General features: G+C 44.7%; 2 protein-coding genes across 2 annotated transcripts; both read left to right on the plus strand.

Moving 5' to 3' along the window:
* Positions 1 to 18280: 18280 nt before the first annotated feature.
* On the plus strand, positions 18281 to 20022 carry LOC134210502 (uncharacterized). The gene is made up of 2 exons (XM_062686543.1): positions 18281 to 18303; positions 18393 to 20022. The coding sequence occupies exon 2, from the start codon at positions 18415 to 18417 to the stop codon at positions 20020 to 20022; it is 1608 nt and encodes a 535-aa protein (XP_062542527.1). The 5' UTR covers positions 18281 to 18303; positions 18393 to 18414.
* Positions 20023 to 20282: 260 nt separating this feature from the next.
* LOC134210503 (uncharacterized) lies at positions 20283 to 20834 on the plus strand. Its single transcript, XM_062686544.1, has one exon. It carries the CDS (start codon positions 20283 to 20285, stop codon positions 20832 to 20834), a length of 552 nt encoding a protein of 183 aa, XP_062542528.1.
* Positions 20835 to 21850: the final 1016 nt, after the last annotated feature.

The raw sequence follows: 21850 nt of genomic DNA on the forward strand, positions 1-21850 counted from the left end.
TCAAAAAGTATCTTTAGTACAGGTTCCCCGGGGACTAAAAAGTGAATTTGGATGAATCACCCCATGGGCCTGTTCTAGGAACCTACAGCTTTCGTTTGGTGCCTAAAGATCAAAAATCGTTTGAAATTTGAGTTTTTGTCTTGGGTCTAAATGATCCTTGGGTCCAAAGAGAGCCCTTGGCTGGCTCGCCTCTTGTACAAATAGAAAATGTTCATAACAATACAACAATAAACAATATAACAATATAAAAAGCAATAAATCTGATGAAATTTTCCATGAATTTTAAACGCTTTTAAAGAAGGGGAAAAATTAAAAAATTATTTATTTTAATTATTTATGGTAATTTTTCATTATTTGTGGAAATTTATATTTATTTATTGCTAATACCCTGATTTCTTCATTTGAAATTTACTAATTGTTGACGTAAACTACGTGTTGGAGCAAATAACAGTAGGTCAACATGCATTAGGTCACCACATAGACGATTGACATCGCTTGCATGCGATAATACAGTGAACGCGCTCCATTCGAACAGTTCAGCATACGATTAGGGATTTTCGCCCGTTCAAACTGGCAGTTTTGTTCGTAGCATAAATTATGTATAGATCGAGCTGTAATAGTCGTTAGCCAACGGAATCCAGTCAGTCTCCTTCCTACCTGCATGCCAAGTGAAAGTGTACCAAGCCCGTAGAAATTCAATCAAATAAAAGATTAGTTGCATCCAAAGTGTTAAGTTAAATCCTTAGTTAGTGCTTTAAGACCAAGGTGGAAGAATAAATTGAGTGTAGAGCTGAAGACCGTGTATGTGCATTACTCTCATCTCGCCTACCCGTGCCTCGCTGCCCTCGTCGTTGTTGCTGCTGCTGTAGTCGGTGTGGTGAAATTACTTGCATGCTTTCTGGTGCCTTACACGGTGGAGCTGCGTGGGAGAAAATTTGAAGCTTATTGCGAAAAACGAAGACACAACGTAGGACGATTTCTGGTAAGCGCCAACATAAATTGGTGCCGTGACCAGGATTCTCGACGCCATTGAGGATTCTGAACCACGTGAGACGATCTACTGGGCGCTGCCATCTTTCTTTCGCCATTCTTCCGGAGGTGCATAAAATTATACAAGGCTCAAATCAATTGGGCTTCAGGTAATAACCTGTCCAATTCACTTCACGGGTATCGCAGGTGCCCTTAAGGGGAAGCTCAGTGGCGCGGCCGATAAAATGCACCTTGGCGCGCTTCCCGATTTTTTAGAATTTTTAGGAAAGGAATTTCAAAATTCTAAACAAATCACCTTCTTTGTTAGATCCTAAGGCTAATTTACGTTGAAAAATATTTTCGATATATGAAAATTTGGGAAAACTGGACTCTCGACAAAATGGAAATTTTGACCGAAAAAAGTATCCCCGGACCGACTAGTTTTATGTTTGCACAACATTCTCGGCCAGATATACCAAATTTCCCGATGAAATTTTATATCCGTTGCATTCTGCTACTCACAATGATTCGATTGGTATATAAATTTTACCATATTCCATGGAAAATGTCGAAATTAGGAGCATTTTCCTGAAAGATTGTTGAAAATTTTCATCTCTCACCGCTGATCAACAACAGCGAACGATGACCTTGGACAAAGGCGAACGGGAGAAAACAAAAAGATAAAAGAATTAGATTTCCTTTATTGAAGTGATTTAGATTTTACACGATATGATGATAACAATCATGTTGTTCACTAGGACGACGGTCTAGCAGAGCAGCGTGTTTGGGGCTATTCTGTTGGATTATTTTTTGTGAGTTACGAAAGTACTTCGGAGTGTTACGTTTCATTGCGCACCATATAGGATATGAAGCAGAGCAGCGTGTGGGCGACTTTCAATTTGGTTGGTTTTTGTATTCTATTTGCGCGCCAAGAGTTTGCATTTTAGGCATTGACAATTCAATTAGATTTCATACTCGCAAAGTACACTGCGGCGGAAGTGAAGCAGAGCAACGTGGTTGTGAATATTCAATTGGGTTGGTTTTGTATTCTATCTGCGCGCTAAGAGTTTGCATTTTACGCATTGACAATTCAATTAGATTTCATGTTCACAAAGTACACTGCGGTGGAAGTGAAGCAGAGCAACGTGGTTGTGAATATTCTATTGGGTTGGTTTTTGTATTCTATCTGCGCGCCAAGAGTTTGCATTTTAGGCATTGACAATTCAATTAGATTTCATGTTCACAAAGTACACTGCGGTGGAAGTGAAGCAGAGCAACGTGGTAGAGAATATTCAATTGGGTTGGTTTTTGTATTCTATCTGCGCGCTAAGAGTTTGCATTTTACGCATTGACAATTCAATTAGATTTCATGTTCACAAAGTACACTGCGGTGGAAGTGAAGCAGAGCAACGTGGTTGTGAATATTCAATTGGGTTGGTTTTTGTATTCTATCTGCGCGCCAAGAGTTTGCATTTTACGCATTGACAATTCAATTAGATTTCATGTTCACAAAGTACACTGCGGTGGAAGTGAAGCAGAGCAACGTGGTTGTGAATATTCAATTGGGTTGGTTTTTGTATTCTATCTGCGCGCCAAGAGTTTGCATTTTACGCATTGATAATTCAATTAGATTTCATGTTCGCAAAGTACACCGCGGCGGAAGTGAAGCAAAGCAGCGTGGTTGCGACTATTCAATTGGGTTGGTTTTTGTATTCTATCTGCGCGCCAAGAGTTCGCGTTTTAGGCATTGACTATTCAATTGGGTTGGTTTTTGTATTCTATCTGCGCGCTAAGAGTTTGCATTTTACGCATTGACAATTCAATTAGATTTCATGTTCACAAAGTACACTGCGGTGGAAGTGAAGCAGAGCAACGTGGTTGTGAATATTCTATTGGGTTGGTTTTTGTATTCTATCTGCGCGCCAAGAGTTTGCATTTTAGGCATTGACAATTCAATTAGATTTCATGTTCGCAAAGTACACTGCGGCGGAAGTGAAGCAGAGCAACGTGGTTGTGAATATTCAATTGGGTTGGTTTTTGTATTCTATCTGCGCGCCAAGAGTTTGCATTTTACGCATTGATAATTCAATTAGATTTCATGTTCGCAAAGTACACCGCGGCGGAAGTGAAGCAAAGCAGCGTGGTTGCGACTATTCAATTGGGTTGGTTTTTGTATTCTATCTGCGCGCCAAGAGTTCGCGTTTTAGGCATTGACTATTCAATTGGGTTGGTTTTTGTATTCTATCTGCGCGCTAAGAGTTTGCATTTTACGCATTGACAATTCAATTAGATTTCATGTTCGCAAAGTACACTGCGGCGGAAGTGAAGCAAAGCAGCGTGGTTGCGACTATTCAATTGGGTTGGTTTTTGTATTCTATCTGCGCGCTAAGAGTTTGCATTTTACGCATTGACAATTCAATTAGATTTCATGTTCACAAAGTACACTGCGGTGGAAGTGAAGCAGAGCAACGTGGTTGTGAATATTCAATTGGGTTGGTTTTTGTATTCTATCTGCGCGCCAAGAGTTTGCATTTTACGCATTGATAATTCAATTAGATTTCATGTTCACAAAGTACACCGCGGCGGAAGTGAAGCAAAGCAGCGTGGTTGCGATTATTCAATTGGGTTGGTTTTTGTATTCTATCTGCGCGCCAAGAGTTCGCGTTTTAGGCATTGACTATTCAATTGGGTTGGTTTTTGTATTCTATCTGCGCGCTAAGAGTTTGCATTTTACGCATTGACAATTCAATTAGATTTCATGTTCGCAAAGTACACTGCGGCGGAAGTGAAGCAAAGCAGCGTGGTTGCGACTATTCAATTGGGTTGGTTTTGTATTCTATCTGCGCGCTAAGAGTTTGCATTTTACGCATTGACAATTCAATTAGATTTCATGTTCACAAAGTACACTGCGGTGGAAGTGAAGCAGAGCAACGTGGTTGTGAATATTCAATTGGGTTGGTTTTTGTATTCTATCTGCGCGCCAAGAGTTTGCATTTTACGCATTGATAATTCAATTAGATTTCATGTTCACAAAGTACACCGCGGCGGAAGTGAAGCAAAGCAGCGTGGTTGCGATTATTCAATTGGGTTGGTTTTTGTATTCTATCTGCGCGCCAAGAGTTTGCATTTTACGCATTGATAATTCAATTAGATTTCATGTTCGCAAAGTACACTGCGGAAGTGAAGCAGAGCAACGTGGTTGTGAATATTCAATTGGGTTGGTTTTTGTATTCTATCTGCGCGCCAAGAGTTTGCATTTTACGCATTGATAATTCAATTAGATTTCATGTTCGCAAAGTACACCGCGGCGGAAGTGAAGCAAAGCAGCGTGGTTGCGACTATTCAATTGGGTTGGTTTTTGTATTCTATCTGCGCGCCAAGAGTTCGCGTTTTAGGCATTGACTATTCAATTGGGTTGGTTTTTGTATTCTATCTGCGCGCTAAGAGTTTGCATTTTACGCATTGACAATTCAATTAGATTGCATGTTCGCAAAGTACACTGCGGCGGAAGTGAAGCAAAGCAGCGTGGTTGCGACTATTCAATTGGGTTGGTTTTTGTATTCTATCTGCGCGCTAAGAGTTTGCATTTTACGCATTGACAATTCAATTAGATTTCATGTTCACAAAGTACACTGCGGTGGAAGTGAAGCAAAGCAGCGTGGTTGCGACTATTCAATTGGGTTGGTTTTTGTATTCTATCTGCGCGCTAAGAGTTTGCATTTTACGCATTGACAATTCAATTAGATTTCATGTTCACAAAGTACACTGCGGTGGAAGTGAAGCAGAGCAACGTGGTTGTGAATATTCAATTGGGTTGGTTTTTGTATTCTATCTGCGCGCCAAGAGTTTGCATTTTACGCATTGATAATTCAATTAGATTTCATGTTCACAAAGTACACCGCGGCGGAAGTGAAGCAAAGCAGCGTGGTTGCGATTATTCAATTGGGTTGGTTTTTGTATTCTATCTGCGCGCCAAGAGTTCGCGTTTTAGGCATTGACTATTCAATTGGGTTGGTTTTTGTATTCTATCTGCGCGCTAAGAGTTTGCATTTTACGCATTGACAATTCAATTAGATTTCATGTTCGCAAAGTACACTGCGGCGGAAGTGAAGCAAAGCAGCGTGGTTGCGACTATTCAATTGGGTTGGTTTTTGTATTCTATCTGCGCGCTAAGAGTTTGCATTTTACGCATTGACAATTCAATTAGATTTCATGTTCACAAAGTACACTGCGGTGGAAGTGAAGCAGAGCAACGTGGTTGTGAATATTCAATTGGGTTGGTTTTTGTATTCTATCTGCGCGCCAAGAGTTTGCATTTTACGCATTGACAATTCAATTAGATTTCATGTTCACAAAGTACACTGCGGTGGAAGTGAAGCAGAGCAACGTGGTTGTGAATATTCAATTGGGTTGGTTTTTGTATTCTATCTGCGCGCCAAGAGTTTGCATTTTAGGCATTGACAATTCAATTAGATTTCATGTTCGCAAAGTACACTGCGGCGGAAGTGAAGCAGAGCAACGTGGTTGTGAATATTCAATTGGGTTGGTTTTTGTATTCTATCTGCGCGCCAAGAGTTTGCATTTTACGCATTGACAATTCAATTAGATTTCATGTTCACAAAGTACACTGCGGTGGAAGTGAAGCAGAGCAACGTGGTTGTGAATATTCAATTGGGTTGGTTTTTGTATTCTATCTGCGCGCCAAGAGTTTGCATTTTAGGCATTGACAATTCAATTAGATTTCATGTTCGCAAAGTACACTGCGGCGGAAGTGAAGCAAAGCAGCGTGGTTGCGACTATTCAATATGGTTGGTTTTTGTATTCTATCTGCGCGCCAAGAGTTCGCGTTTTAGGCATTGACTATTCAATTGGGTTGGTTTTTGTATTCTATCTGCGCGCCAAGAGTTCGCGTTTTACGCATTGACAATTCAGTTAGATTTCATGTTCGCTATTTCAAAAGTGTTCTAAAAGAGGCAAACAGATTTCAAGTTCGCTCAAGTGCACATCGATGCATGGCAGTGAAGCAAAGCAGCGCTACTTTGTATCTTTCAATATATGTCTTATATTCTAGTAATCGCTAAAACTGGAAAACGTCCTTCATACCGTTTTCATCTTCTATACTATTCCTACAACTTGACTAATAACAGGTAACTGTTAGATTTTGAAATGATCAAGAAAACTCGTTACGGCGTCCAATTTGACGATACTACTCATTGATTACTATATTATTGGGAACCAAATAACCAGGACAAACCTCTGTCACAGAACCTATCCCTCGGATTCCAATAAAATTTCGCATGAACTTGGGGCGAGTCTAGAGATGTTCTCGGCTTGCAGTGGGCGAGTGATTGCTTCATCAATACCTTTCCATTCCCAATAGACCGTTAGAACGTTATAAACCCCCGTATAAACCATTCGAGATACTAGAGAATATTCGGTATTCGGTAGGATCTCCGAAGGAATTTCTTTAGAAATTTCCAAAAGAACTTCAGAGGGAACTTCCGTAGGAACTTCCAATAGATCTTCCATATGAATATCCGAAGAAACTTTCAAAGGAATTTCCAAAGGAACTTCCGTAGGAACTTCCAGAGGAATTTCCGGGAACTTTAAAAGGAACTTCCAAAGAAACATCCGTAGGAACTTCCGCAAAAACTTCCGTGGGTACTTCCGAAGGAACTTCCGATGAAACTTTCGGGCGAATTCTCGGAGTAATTCCCGAAGGAATTTCAGAAAGATTTCCTGTAGGAACTTTCTTAGAAATTTTAGGAGGAACTTTCGTAGCAGCGCTACTTTGTATTCTTCTTCTTCTTCCGAAGGAACATCTCAAAATCATCCTGAGGTATTCCCGAAAAAACTTCTGGAAGAATTCTCGAAGGAACTTCCGTATGAATTTCAGTGAAAACTTCCGTAGACGTTTCCTAATGAAGTTTTTTTTTTCGGACGTTGCTACGGAAGTTCCTTTTGAAATTCCTCCGGAAGTTCCTTTTGAAATTCCTCCGCAAGCTCCTTTGGCAATTCCTTCGAAAGTTCCTTTTGGAATTCTTTCAAAAACTTCTTTGGGATTCCTCAGTGAGTTCCTTTTGAGATTCCTTTTGAGATTCCTTTGGGAGTTCCTTTTGGAATTCCTCCGGGAGTTTCTTTTGGAATACCTCCGGAAGTTCCTCTTAGAAATCCTCAGGAAGTTCCTTTTGGAATTCTTTCGAAAGTTCCTTTTGGAATTCCTCCTTTTTCTCTTGGATTCCTTTGGAATTCTGCCAGAAGTTCCTCCGAAAATTCCTTCTGTAGTTCATTTTGGAATTTCTCCGGTAGTTCCTTTTAGAATTCCTCCGGAAGTTCCTTCAAGATATTCACCAAACAATCCTCTGGAAAATCCACCGGGAGTTCCACCGGAAGTTTTTCAAGAATTCCGTCGTAAACTCCTCTGACAATGCCTCCAGTAGTTCATCTGGGAATACCATTGTGAATTCCTTTTGAGTTTCTTTCGGCGGTTTCTACGGAAGTTCAACCGGGTTTTCTTCCGGAAGTTCCTTCAGAAATTCCTCCGGAAGTTTCTTCAAGAATTCCTCTGGAAGTCCCTCCACGAATTCCTCCGGAAATTCCTTCACGAATTCCTCCGGAAGTTCCTCCGGAAGTTCCTACGGAAGTTCCTCCGGAAGTTCCTACGGAAGTTCCTCCGGAAGTTCCTCCGGAAGTTCCTACGGAAGTTCCTCCGGAAGTTCCTTCGGAAGTTCCTACGAAAGTTCCTCCGGAAGTTCCTACGGAAGTTCCTCCGGAAGTTCCTCCGGAAGTTCCTACGGAAGTTCCTACGGAAGTTCCTCCGAAAGTTCTACGGAAGTTCCTCCGGAAGTTCCTACGGAAGTTCCTCCGGAAGTTCCTGGAAGTTCCTCCGGAAGTTCCTACGGAAGTTCCTCCGGAAGTTCCTCCGGAAGTTCCTACGGAAGTTCCTGCAGAAGTTCCTACGGAAGTTCTACGGAAGTTCCTCCGGAAGTTCCTACGGAAGTTCCTCCGGAAGTTCCTACGGAAGTTCCTCCGGAAGTTCCTACGAAGTTCCTCCGGAAGTTCCTACGGAAGTTCCTCCGGATGTCTACGGAAGTTCCTCCGGAAGTTCCTACGGAAGTTCCTCCGGAAGTTCCTACGGAAGTTCCTCCGGAAGTTCCTACGGAAGTTCCTCCGGAAGTTCCTACGGAAGTTCCTCCGGAAGTTCCTACGGAAGTTCCTCCGGAAGTTCCTACGGAAGTTCCTCCGGAAGTTCCTACGGAAGTTCCTCCGGAAGTTCCTACGGAAGTTCCTCCGGAAGTTTCTACGGAAGTTCCTCCGGAAGTTCCTACGGAAGTTCCTCCGGAAGTTCCTACAGAAGTGCCTCCGGAAGTTCCTACGGAAGTTCCTCCGGAAGTTCCTACGGAAGTTCCTCCGGAAGTTCCTACGGAAGTTCCTCCGGAAGTTCCTACGGAAGTTCCTCCGGAAGTTCTACGGAAGTTCCTCCGGAAGTTCCTACGGAAGTTCCTCCGGAAGTTCCTCGGAAGTTCCTCCGCAAGTTCTTTACGGAAGTTCCTCCGGAAGTTCCTACGGAAGTTCCTCCGAAGTTCCTACGGAAGTTCGTGGAAGTTCCTTCCGGAAGTTCGTACGGAAGTTCCTACGGAAGTTCCTCCGTAAGTTCCTACGGAAGTTCCTCCGTAAGTTCCTACGGAAGTTCCTCCGTAAGTTCCTACGGAAGTTCCTCCGTAAGTTCCTACGGAAGTTCCTCCGTAAGTTCCTACGGAAGTTCCTCCTGAAGTTCCTACGGAAGTTCCTCCTGAAGTTCCTACGGAAGTTCCTCCGGAAGTTCCTACGGAAGTTCCTCTGGAAGTTCCTACGGAAGTTCCTCTGGAAGTTCCTACGGAAGTTCCTCCGGAAGTTCCTACGGAAGTTCCTCCGGAAGTTCCTACGGAAGTTCCTCCGGAAGTTCCTACGGAAGTTCCTCCGGAAGTTCCTACGGAAGTTCCTCCGGAAGTTCCTACGGAAGTTCCTCCGGAAGTTCCTACGGAAGTTCCTCCGGAAGTTCCTACGGAAGTTCCTCCGGAAGTTCCTACGGAAGTTCCTCCGGAAGTTCTACGGAAGTTCCTCCGGAAGTTCCTACGGAAGTTCCTCCGGAAGTTCCTACGGAAGTTCCTCCGAAGTTCCTCCGGAAGTTCTGGAAGTTCCTCCGGAAGTTCCTACGGAAGTTCCTCCGGAAGTTCCTACGGAAGTTCCTCCGGAAGTTCCTACGGAAGTTCCTCCGGAAGTTCCTACGGTCCGGAAGTTCCTACGGAAGTTCCTCCGGAAGTTCCTACGGAAGTTCCTCCGGAAGTTCCTAGGGCGGTACCGCCGGAAGTTGCTACGGAAGTTCCTCCGGAAGCTCCTACGGAAGTTCCTCCGGAAGTTCCTACGGAAGTTCCTCCGGAAGTTCCTGGAAGTTCCTCCGGAAGTTCCTACGGAAGTTCTCCGGAAGTTCCTACGGAAGTTCCTCCGGAAGTTCTGGAGTTCCTCCGGAAGTTCTTACGGAAGTTCCTCAGGTTCTGGAAGTTCACTCCGGAAGTTCCTACGGAAGTTCCTCCGGAAGTTCCTGCAGAGTTCCTCCGAAGTTCCTACGGAAGTTCCTCCGGAAGTTCCTACGGAAGTTCCTCCGGAAGTTCCTACGGAAGTTCCTCCGAAGTTCCTACGGAAGTTCCTCCGGAAGTTCCTACGGAAGTTCTCCGGAAGTTCCTGCGGAGTTCCTCCGGAAGTTCCTGCGGAGTTCCTCCGGAAGTTCCTGCGGAGTTCCTCCGGAAGTTCCTACGGAAGTTCCTCCGGAAGTTCCTACGGAAGTTCCTCCTGAAGTTCCTACAAGTTCTCCGAAGTTCCTACGGAAGTTCCTCCGGAAGTTCCTACGGAAGTTCTCCGGAAGTTCCTACGGAAGTTCCTCCGGAAGTTCCATGGAAGTTCCTCCGAAGTTCCTACGGAAGTTCTACGGAAGTTCCTCCGAAGTTCCTACGGAAAGTTCCTCCGAAGTTCCTACGAAAGTTCCTCCGGAAGTTCCTCCGGAAGTTCCTGCGGAAGTTCCTCCGAAGTTCCTACGGAAGTTCCTCCGGAAGTTCCTACGGAGTTCCTCGGAAGTTCCTACGGAAGTTCCTCCGGAAGTTCCATGGAAGTTCCTCCGGAAGTTCCTACGGAAGTTCCTCCGGAAGTTCTGGAAGTTCCTCCGAAGTTCCTACGGAAGTTCCTCCGGAAGTTCCTACGGAAGTTCCTCCGGAAGTTCCTACGGAAGTTCCTCCGGAAGTTCCTCCGGAAGTTCCTCCGCAAGTTCCTACGGAAGTTCCTCCAGAAGTTCCTCCGGAAGTTCCTACGGAAGTTCCTCCGGAAGTTCCTACGGAAGTTCTTCCGGAAGTTCGTACGGAAGTTCGTACGGAAGTTCCTCCGTAAGTTCCTACGGAAGTTCCTCCGTAAGTTCCTACGGAAGTTCCTCCGTAAGTTCCTACGGAAGTTCCTCCGTAAGTTCCTACGGAAGTTCCTCCGGAAGTTCCTACGGAAGTTCCTCCTGAAGTTCCTACGGAAGTTCCTCCTGAAGTTCCTACGGAAGTTCCTCCTGAAGTTCCTACGGAAGTTCCTCCTGAAGTTTCTACGGAAGTTCCTCCGGAAGTTCCTACGGAAGTTCCTCTGGAAGTTCCTACGGAAGTTCCTCTGGAAGTTCCTACGGAAGTTCCTCCGGAAGTTCTACGGAAGTTCCTCCGGAAGTTCCTGGAAGTTCTGGAAGTTCCTCCGGAAGTTCCTTCGCAAGTTCCTCCGGGAAATTCCTCGGAAGTTCCTACGGGAGTTCCTTCGGCAGTTCCTTCGGAAGTTCCTCCGGAAGTTCCTACGGAAGTTCCTCCGGAAGTTCCTACGGAAGTTCTTCCGGAAGTTCCTACGGAAGTTGGTCTGGAAGTTCCTACGGAATTTCCTCGGGAAGGTCCGACGGATGTTCTTACTGAAGTTTCTCCGGAAGTTCCTACGGAAGTTCCTCCGAAGTTTCTACGGAAGTTCCTCCGGAAGTTCCTGGAAGTTCCTCCGGAAGTTCCTACGGAAGTTCCTCCGGAAGTTCCTACGGAAGTTCCTCCGGAAGTTCTACGGAAGTTCCTCCCGGAAGTTCTGGAAGTTCCTCCGGAAGTTCCTACGGAAGTTCCTCCGGAAGTTCCGGAAGTTCCTCCGGAAGTTCCTACGGAAGTTCCTCCGAAGTTCCTACGGAAGTTCCTCCGGAAGTTCCTACGGAAGTTCCTCCGGCAGTTCCTGCGGAAGTTCCTCCGAAGTTCCTACGAAGTTCCTCCGGAAGTTCCTACGGAAGTTCCTCCGGAAGTTCCTACGGAAGTTCCTCCGGAAGTTCCTGGAAGTTCCTCCGGAATTTTCTACGGATGTTCCCCCTGAAGTTCCTACTGAACTTCCTCCGGAAGTTCCTACGGAAGTTCCTCCGGAAGTTCTACGGAAGTTCCTCCGGAAGTTCCTACGGAAGTTCCTCCGAAGTTCTGGAAGTTCCTCCGGAAGTTCCTACGGAAGTTCCTCCGGAAGTTCCTACGGAAGTTCCTCCGAAGTTCTACGGAGTTCCTCCGGAAGTTCCTGCGGAAGTTCCTCGGAAGTTCTACGGAAGTTCCTCCGGAAGTTCCTACGGAAGTTCCTCCGGAAGTTCTCCGGAAGTTCCACGGAAGTTCCTCCGGAAGTTCCTACGGAGTTCTCCGAAGTTCCTACGGAAGTTCCTCCGGAAGTTCCTACGGAAGTTCCTCCGGAAGTTCCTACGGAAGTTCCTCCGGAAGTTCCTACGGAAGTTCCTCCGGAAGTTCCTACGGAAGTTCCTCCGGAAGTTCCTACGGAAGTTCCTCCGGAAGTTCCTACGGAAGTTCCTCCGGAAGTTCCTACGGAAGTTCCTCCGGAAGTTCCTACGGAAGTAAGTTTCTTTGAAAATTTCTATGAAAGTTCCTTAGGAAGTTTTTTATGGAAGCACCTGCGGAAGCTCCTAAGGCAGTTCCATCGGTGGTTCCTACAGAAATCCCGACGAAGGTCCCTACGGAAGTTTCTACGGAAGTTCCTTCTGGAATTCATCCGAAAGTTTTTTCGAGAATTCTTACAGAAATTCCTTTGGGAATTCCTCTGGAAGTTTCTTCGAGAATTCCTCTGGAAGCTCCTTTTGGAATTCCTACGTATCTACGGAAATGCTTTGGAAGTTCTTTCGTGAATATTTCCGAAAGTTCCATGGGGAATTCCTTCAAATGCACCTACGGAAGTTTCTCTGGAAGTTCCTTCGGAATTTGCTACGGAAGATCACACAAAACTTCCTTCGAGAATTTCTCCGCCAGTTTTTCAGGGATATCTCCGTAAGATCCTTCGGAGATTTTTTCGGAACTTTTTTCGGGAATGCCTCCGGAAATTCCTTCGGCAATTCCTTTGGAAGTTCCAGAAGATCTTTCGGAAGTTCCTTCGGGAATTCGACCGGAAGTTTTATCAACGGGAACTCCTGAAAGAACTCCGAATGAACATCCATTCTTTCGGATCCGAAGGAATTTTTGAAAGAATTCCCGAAGGAACTCCTGAAAGAATTCCCGAATGAACATCCGAAAGAATTCCCGAAGGAGCTTCCGGAGGAATTGCTGAAGAAACTGAAGGAGGAATTCCCGAAGGAACTTCCGGAGAAATTCACGAAGAAACTTTCGGAAGAATTCCTTAAGGAACTTTCGGAGGAATTCCTGAAAAAATTTCCGGACAAATTCCTAAAGGAACTTCCGAAGGAATTCCTGAAGGAACTTCCGAAGGAATTCCTGAAGGAACTTCCAGAGGAATTCCTGAAGGAACTTCCAGAGGAATTCCTGAAGGAACTTCCAGAGGAATTCCTGAAGGAACTTCCAAAGGAATTCCTGAAGGATCTTCCAGAGGAATTACTGAAGAAACTTCCAGAGGAATTCCTAAAGGAACTCCGGATGAATTCCTGATGAAACCCCTGGAGAAATTCTTGATGAAACCTCCGGAGGAATTCCTGAAGGAACTTCCGGAGAAATTCCTGAAGGAACTTCCGGAGGAATTCATCAAGGAACTTTCGTAGGAATTCCTGAAGGAACTTCCGGAGGAACTCCTGAAGACTCTTCCAGAGGAATTCCTGAAGGAACTTCCCGACGAATTGCTGAAGAGGAATTCCTGAAGGAACTTTCAGAGGAATTCCTGAAGGAACTTCCGGAAGAATTCCTAAAGAAACTTCCGGAGGAATTCCCAAAGGAACTTCCGGAGGAATTCCTGATGGAACTTCCGGAGGAATTCCTGATGGAACTTTCGGAGGAATTCTTGATGGAACCTCCGGAGGAATTTTTGATGAAACCTCCGAAGGAATTCCTGAAAGAACTCCTGAATGAACATCCGAAAGAATTCCCGAAGGAACTTCCCGAGGAATTCCCGAAGGAACTTCCGGAGAAATTCCCGAAGTAACTTCCGGAGAAATTCCCGAAAGAACTTCCGGAGGTATTTCCGAAAAAACTTTCGGAGGGATTCCCGAAGGAACTTCCGGAGGAATTCGCGAAGGAACTTCTGGAGGAATTCCTGAAGGAACTTCCGGAGGAATTCCTGAAGGAACTTTCGGATGAATTCCTGAAGGAACTTCCGGGGGAATTTGCAGAAGATACTTCCGGATGAATTCCTGAAGGAACTTCCGGAGGAATTCCCGAAGATACTTCCAGATGAATTCCCGAACTAGCTTCCGGAGGAATTACTGAAGGGACTTCCGAAGGTATTCCCGATGATACTTCCGAAAGAATTCATGAAGGAACTTCCTGAAGAAACTCCCGTAACGCACTTCCAATAGAGCTTCGGTACAAATTCTCGAAGGATTTTCTGAAAAATCTTCCAGAGGAATTTCCGAAGGAGCTTCCGGAGTAATTCCCGAAGAAACGTCCAGAGGAATTCCCGGATATACTCCTCCGGATTTTCCCAGATCAGTTCCCAAAGGAATTTCCGAAGAAATTTCGGTGGAGTTGTAGAAAGAACTTGCGAGGAACTTCAGGAGGAATTCCGGAAGGAACTACCGGAGGAATTCTCGAAGGAACTTCCAGAGGAACTCCAAAAAGAAACTCCTGGATGAATTCGAAGGACTCTAGAGGAATTTCCGAAAGAACTTCCGAAGCAATTTCGGAGGAGCTTCCGAATGCATTTCCGTGGAACTCCCTAAAGAAACATCCGTAAGGAACATCCAAAGGAACTTTCGTAGAAATTCTCAGGTGAATTCGTGAAAAACTTTCGGAGGAATTCGAAGAAACTTTCTTATGAACATCCTCGAAACTTCAATATAAACATTCGTAAGGACTTCCGAAGGAACTTCCGTAGGAACTTTCGAAGAACTTCTGTGTGTACTACCGAAGGAGTTATCTGAAGAACTTCCAGAGGAATTCCCGAAGGAACTTCTGGTTGAATATCCAGATAAACTTTCGGAGGTATTTCCAGAGGTATTTTTGGAAGATATCCCAAAGGAGCTTGGATATTGGTCAAAACGGATCGAGTAATGATAATCACTTGCGCCGCCAAGCGGAGGACTTTCAAAACAATACGATCTTCGACAGTTTCGTTTTGACCTCTTAAACAAATTTGAAGAAGATTGCAACTTTCTAAATCATATGTATTCCACGATATCTAACCCAACGCTTATTCCCATATATATTAGCTCTACCAAGCAGTGCATAAAAAAATCACCTTCATGAAACAACTTCGGCCCGAATTTTGACGAACGTCGCATGACTATTCAAAACATAGAATGACTTACTCAGTTTTTTTCTCCACAGATTATCCATATGATTGGTACTGAGAATGGTCACTGCGTTCGAAGAAAACATAATTAGCCTTGTGTATATTTACTTTCAGTGCAAAAATGTCCCTCAGATGAACTCCGGAGTCAGATCTAAATAGGTTATTGTTTAAAACATCATATTTTACAGTAATTGATTATTTTACGAAATCTAAATAAATACTCACTGACGTATATTCGTTCGGAAATTGTGAGTGTTCAGCCAAATATGAATATGTTACGAAGTGAGGGAGACAAAGAAGGCCGATGAGCTTCACCAAAAATATTCGATTATTTAAAGCTCTGCCATCAAGCGGATGAGTTCCAAAATAATATGATCTGCAACAGTTTCTTTTTTTCCTCCAGAACAAATTTGTAGAAAATTGCAACTTTCTAATTCTTAGGGATTCCACAATATCCAACCAAACGCTTATTCCCATATACACTGGCACCACCAAGCGGATGAGCTATGAAATAATATGATTTGCAATAGCTTCGTTTTGACCTCTTGATCAAATTTGTAGAAGACGGCAACTTTCTCAATCTCACGGATTCTACAATATCCAACCCAGCGAGTATTGACATAAAAACTAGCTCTGCCAAGCGGATGACTTCCAAAATAATATGATCTGCGACAGCTTCGTTTAGACCTCTTGAAGAAATTTGTAGAAGAAAACAACTTTAAAAATCATACGGATTCTAAAATATCTTACATAGGGAAAATGTCGGCTTCGGCATGTTTTGTTCTATTATTGTCAGGGGGTTTTCTATTTTCTAATTTGGCCTAAACATTCTTTACATATCAAAGACTATTTTGGCCAAATTCCATAAAATTTGGTCAACAAAACCCCCTGACAATAATAGAACAAAACCTTCCGAAACCGTCATTACCCGTATATCAACATAAACATCGAGTTGAAGATCTTGTGAACACCTACCATGCAATTTGCATGAAAATTAGGACTTGATTTGATGTTTTGAGGAATCAAGAGGTCATTTTTGATCTGATCGGATGTCTCAACGTCTCAGACAAATCTTGGTGGGCGGGAAAATTTATGACTCCCGAAATTATTCAAATCGGTTTACTAACGGCTTAGATACAGCGATTTTGAAAAAAACGTTCCGACATTTTTCAAGGCTTGGTCTCTCGTGAAAGTGAAACCTATCTCGGTCTCGGCTGAGAATTAGTCCCTAATAACGGAGCCCTGTCAAGCCCAAATCGGGTAGTCGCTGGAGTGAGGCAATGATGTGTGTATACCATCTCCGCCAATCATCCTCATCGTTGTCGACGAGATTATAGTGGGTGTAATTGACCGTGTACCGAACCGTGGGCTGCTCTGACATCCTCTTACTATGAAGCACCGGATAATGTTACTCTACTAGCGCAACGCTGCTCTGGTATGCAGAGAAGCAGAACGACCTGTCCGATTGCTTGTTTACAGCAGGTCTCACAATCAAAGTCAACAAAATCAAAATCACCCCTCCAACTTTACAAAAACCGGGCAAGCAGTAGAGGAGATCGAAAACTTTCAATATCTTGGCAGACAGGAGGCGTCGGGAGGCGGAACCATTTGACAAAGGAATACAGATCAAGAAGATATTAGCCAATGCACTAAATTTCACCACACATAAATTACAAGTATTCCTCAACCGATGTCTACGTTTTAGAATTCGGACCTTCATCGACAATGCTTTCAAAAACCAATACCAACAGAAATTCTAGAGCGTAACCCAACAAACATTGGAGGTGGGTAAAGCGCTTATATGACCAAAAATAGTCTTCCTCAGCTAAAAAACTAGCTTTGTTCAGCTAAAATTGTTTGTTGGGAAATGGAGGTGGGTCGGCCAGGTGGTGAACTGGAATTCAGCAAGATATTGCAGCAGTGGCAGATCCAGAGGCTCGTGGCGACGAAGCCTCGATAAAGAAATGAAGGAAGTCTACAGGAATCTGACTTAGGCCCAGATCAAGGGTAGAGCGAGCAGCCGAAAAGGATGGAAATCTTTTACGTTGGGCTTCTGTATCTCAAGACACATGAGTGACTGAGTCAGATTCATGATTCATTTGCAGAACATCAGCAAATGTGAAACTAAAACATTGCCAATGACAACAACATTGCCCTTTCTTCCAAATGCTATGATAAACTCATCTCGCAACACGCAAATTTCCGGAACGGCAAAACAATAGTATGTACAATGATTGCGTGTCGCGCTTCTAAATAATCGGTTCATGATAATGGGATAAAAATTTATAAGTTGTAATTTTTTCTGTATAAAAATGATAATATGTTAACATGATTTCAGTTTTGCTTCTGGAATTTACAAATAACCGCTCACACAAAAAAATACTTCATTATACTTGGTGCATATAAAATTCAATCCAGTGTTGTCTTTGTCCTCTGCAGATTGGGTCAAAGACATTGTACTACTCCAAAATAAAAAATACATTATCGCCAACAGGATACGCCCTGAGGCCTCATTGCGCATATCACCTCCACATCACCGCTTGGTGCAATATTTTACACCAACTCTTTTTGATTCGAGACGCACTATGCTTCCGGATAGGCGATCTAATGCTCTGTCAGCTCTCGCTGATATAGAGGCAAGGCAAATCTTTTGTAATATTTTAGATCTTTTTTGTTCTATGCGTGGCTTTGTGTTCGCCATCGCGCGATCATCGTTTATCAGCGGTGAGATATGAAAATTTTCAACAATCTTTCAGGAAAATGCTTCTAATTTCGACATTTTCCATGGAATATGGTAAAATTTATATACCAATCGAATCGTTGTGAGTAGCAGAATGCAACGGATATAAAATTTCATCGGGAAATTTGGTATATCTGGCCGAGAATGTTGTGCAAACATAAAACTAGTCGGTCCGGGGATACTTTTTTCGGTCAAAATTTCCATTTTGTCGAGAGTCCAGTTTTCCCAAATTTTCATATATCGAAAATATTTTTCAACGTAAATTAGCCTTAGGATCTAACAAAGAAGGTGATTTGTTTAGAATTTTGAAATTCCTTTCCGAAAAATTCTTAAAAATCGGGAAGCGCGCCAAGGTGCATTTTATCGGCCGCGCCACTGAGCTTCCCCTTAAGGTTCCATTTCATTTTTTTGCATGTGTACAATACTTTGGACGGGATTTTCGAGTGCTGCCAAGCCTTTTGGAGCACATCTGCATGCTGACTCCCGCCATCGTGATTAGGCCCGCTTGGTTGGAGGGCTAAGCTGGATATCGCCATTGCATTTCGGCTGTTCAGCGCCATCTTCTAAAGGTCAGAGGCTACCTCACGTGCCAAACGTTCACTGCATCCGTACCCCGATCATCATCATCCGAAAGGCGGTGCCGCCTGGTGAACCACGAACGTCCCTGAGACACGGCGGCAAGGCTTTCTACGGAGGTTTTTCTGCATTTTTGGCCAATCTCCAAGTGTGATCCATCCTGCCAATTGACTAGCCCTGTGCTCCCGCCATCTTATCGACTAGCACGGACGGTGCTTGGGTATTGTTCCTGTTGGCTGATTTATACAAATTCAAGGCACATACTTGCCTTGGAATTGGTGAGTACCATTCCAAGTATTTTACTTGCTCGCTCCAGGCCTACCGTGGTCTTCTTGTCTTGACAGATTCGTCCTCTGTTCCTGAGTAGCCGCCCTGTTCCGGTTTGCAAGATGGAGCAGCAACAACTGCAAAAGGCGTATCTCACCTCCCGGAGGACCACGATGATTACCGCGCTGGGTCGGGCAGAGGCATTTGTGGCTGATTTCGACGAGCAACGCGACCAAGGGCAGGTCGCAATTCGGCTGGAGTACCTGAACAACATGTGGACAACGCTGGAGGAGGTGCAAGGGCAGTTGGAGGACATTGAGTGTGGTGAACAAGGTAGGCAAGTTAATGCTGACATTCGTGCAAATTTTGAACCTCGGCTGTTCCAAATAAAAGCCGCCTTACTTTCAAAACTACCTGTTCTTAATCAAGCTCGCATCCCTGAATCTTCTTCTTCGCCGTCTTCCGCTCTCGCTGGGTTGAAACTACCTACGATCTCGCTTCCTGAATTCAACGGAGATTACATGCAGTGGCTAGGGTTTCATGACACTTTTCTGGCGCTCATTCATTCAAATTCCGACGTTGCAGCCATCCAAAAGTTTCATTATTTGAGAGCAGCTCTGAAAGGTGAAGCGGCTCAGCTCATTGAATCCATTGCGATTTGCTCAGCGAATTACAACCTGGCTTGGCAAACATTGGTGGACAGGTACGCCAATGAATACCTGTTGAAGAAACGGCATCTCCAAGCACTGTTCGAAATCAACTCGGCTAAAAGGGAAACTGCTGCATCTCTACATGCACTGGTGGATGAATTCCAGCGTCACACCAAGATCCTGTGTCAACTAGGCGAACCAACGGAGTCCTGGAGCACCATCCTAGAACATCTATTGTGCACAAAACTCCCTGACGACACGCTGAAAGCCTGGGAAGAGTACGCATCAACCTCTAGCAACCCGAACTACGACTGCTTGATCGAGTTTCTTCAGCGTCGTATGCGCGTTTTAGAGTCCATTCTGGTGAACCATCATCAACCCGCATCCGTTCCAAACGTGTCATCTCATTCTTCCAAAAGGGCTCCCAATTTCCGTGTATCATGTGCTTCTACTTCCAATTCCGCCTGCAAATGTCCAGCTTGCAATCAAGATCATCCGCTTATGAAGTGTGCAAGGTTCAATCAGCAGTCTCATTCCGAACGGCTGCGTTTCGTATCGAGCAAGCACCTGTGTCACAATTGCCTTAAAAGTGATCACATTGCTCGTAATTGCTCATCAACTTACAGCTGCAAGCATTGCCGTAAACGCCATCATACGATGCTGCATTCCGGTGACGTCACTAGATCTGTAAACGATTCGCCTTCCACTCGCACGTCTATGTCTACGCAAGCTATCCAGTCTGCTGCTTCATCCGTTGCGGAATCAGTTCCCCGATCATCCGTCGTAAATGTTGAAGAGTGTCCCAGAGTCGTTGCCAGTGCCTCCGCTCCACAATCTCGAGAAGACGTTTTTCTGCTGACGGTACTGGTGAAGGTAGTCGATGCATACGGACAAGACCACATAGCACGTGTTCTGCTCGACAGTGCCTCTCAACCAAATCTCATCACGAATCGTCTGGCACGACGATTGCACTTGAAAGCGGACTTCTGTGAACGTGACAATTCAGGGAGCTGGAAATACTTCAAAGAAAGTGAAGGAATCAATCTTTGCTCGAATCAAATCGCGGAACGACAGTTTTGAATGCGGTGTGGACCTACTATTAATGGATACCTTTGACTGCAGATCTTCCAGCACAAGATATATGTATCGCAGACTGGCAGATTCCTCAAAATTTGTCATTGGCCGATCCCATGTTCAATAAGAGCCAACAGATTGACATGGTTCTGGGCGCAAAACACTACCACTCTTTCTTTCCAAGTACTGCTCGTCTTCAGTTGGCCGACAATCTTCCGACACTGGTAGACAGCGTTTTTGGTTGGGTAGTAACGGGATCAGCAAGCATGGGTCACCCTATTCAACGGCAATCTATTACTCCCAGTGTCGTCGCTGTTTCTATGCCGACACTTGAGGAATGTATCGAACGTTTTTGGAAAACTGAAGAATTGACCGTTGACAACAATTATTCGGTAGAGGAGCGCCACTGTGAGGATTTCTTCCAATCCACAACGTCTCGTGACGAGACAGGCCGCTACATTGTCCGGCTACCACGTAAACCCGATTTCGACGCGATGCTAGGTGAATCCAAAATCGGTGCTCTTCGTCGCTTCGAGCAACTCGAGCGGCGACTAGAACGGGACCAAAAGCTGAAGGAAGAATATCACGATTTCATGAGGGAGTACCTCTCCCTCGGCCATATGCGATTGGTCGAGTCGGACGATGTAAATCACTCCCACATATATTATCTTCCTCACCACCCCGTAATCAAGGAGGCAAGTACAACCACCAAAGTAAGAGTCGTATTCGACGGCTCTGCTCGTACTTCAACCGGCTTCTCCCTGAATGAAGCTCGGTGGTCCAAGATGATCTTCTTGCCATCATTCTTCGGTTTCTGACTCATCCCGTAGCTTTGGTTGGTGACATAGCGAAGATGTACCGGCAGGTTGGCCTACACCCAGATGATTGTCCTTTGCAACGCATCCTCTTCCGGTTCACAAAAAAAAAATCTCCAGTTCAAACCTATGAATTGCAAACCGTCACCTACGGTCTATCCTTCCTCTTTTCTGGCGACGCGAGCACTCCAGCAAGTTGCATCGGATGAAGGTGATGACTATCCAGTTGCCGGCCAAGCACTTCGGAAAAACTTTTATGTAGACGATTTTATTGGAGGGGCGAAAACCATCGAGGAAGCTATCCAACTACGAGAAGAATTGGCGAACTTACTCTTGAAAGGTGGATTCATGCTGAGAAAGTGGACATCAAACCGCCTTGAAGTACTGCAGGGGCTCCAGGATGACCAAATCGGAACGCAATCAAGCCTACAGTTCACACCAAACGAATCGATAAAAGCGCTAGGAATTCGATGGGAGCCAGAGTCCGACACACTTCGTTTCGATTCCCCAATACAGCAACGTAATGAGCCTCCAACAAAGCGATCAATCCTCTCCAACATCGCTAGACTCTTCGATCCGCTCGGCTTAATTGCACCCATCGTAGTCAGAGCCAAAATCCTGATGCAGGAGCTATGGTCCCTCTCTTGCGACTGGGATGACCCAGTGCCTCACATTATTCGACTAAAATGGGAAAAATTTCGACTTGAGCTTCCAGGAATTGCAACCTATAGAATTGATCGCTACGCCTTTCTCCCAGATGCACAAATCGAGCTGCATACATTTGCTGATGCGTCAACGTCTGCATACGGAGCATGCACATACGTCCGTTGCGAAAATGCTCTGGGTACCGTACGAATCAGGCTACTTGCCTCAAAAAGCAAGGTAGCTCCACTAAAGAGACTGACAATAGCTCGCCTGGAACTGTGTGCTTGTGTTCTGGCAGCTCATCTACATCATCGCATCAAACAGGCAATCCACATCAATGTATCTGCATCGTATTTCTGGTCCGACTCTGCCGT

This window comes from Armigeres subalbatus, chromosome 2 (genome assembly GCF_024139115.2).
Source record: "Armigeres subalbatus isolate Guangzhou_Male chromosome 2, GZ_Asu_2, whole genome shotgun sequence".
Lineage (NCBI taxonomy): Eukaryota > Metazoa > Arthropoda > Insecta > Diptera > Culicidae > Armigeres > Armigeres subalbatus.

What these genes read in the sequence shown, in the direction of transcription:
- LOC134210503 (XM_062686544.1), top strand. Translation starts at nt 20,283, where the DNA reads ATGGGTCACCCTATTCAACGGCAATCTATTACTCCCAGTGTCGTCGCT.
- LOC134210502 (XM_062686543.1), top strand. Translation starts at nt 18,415, where the DNA reads ATGGAGCAGCAACAACTGCAAAAGGCGTATCTCACCTCCCGGAGGACC.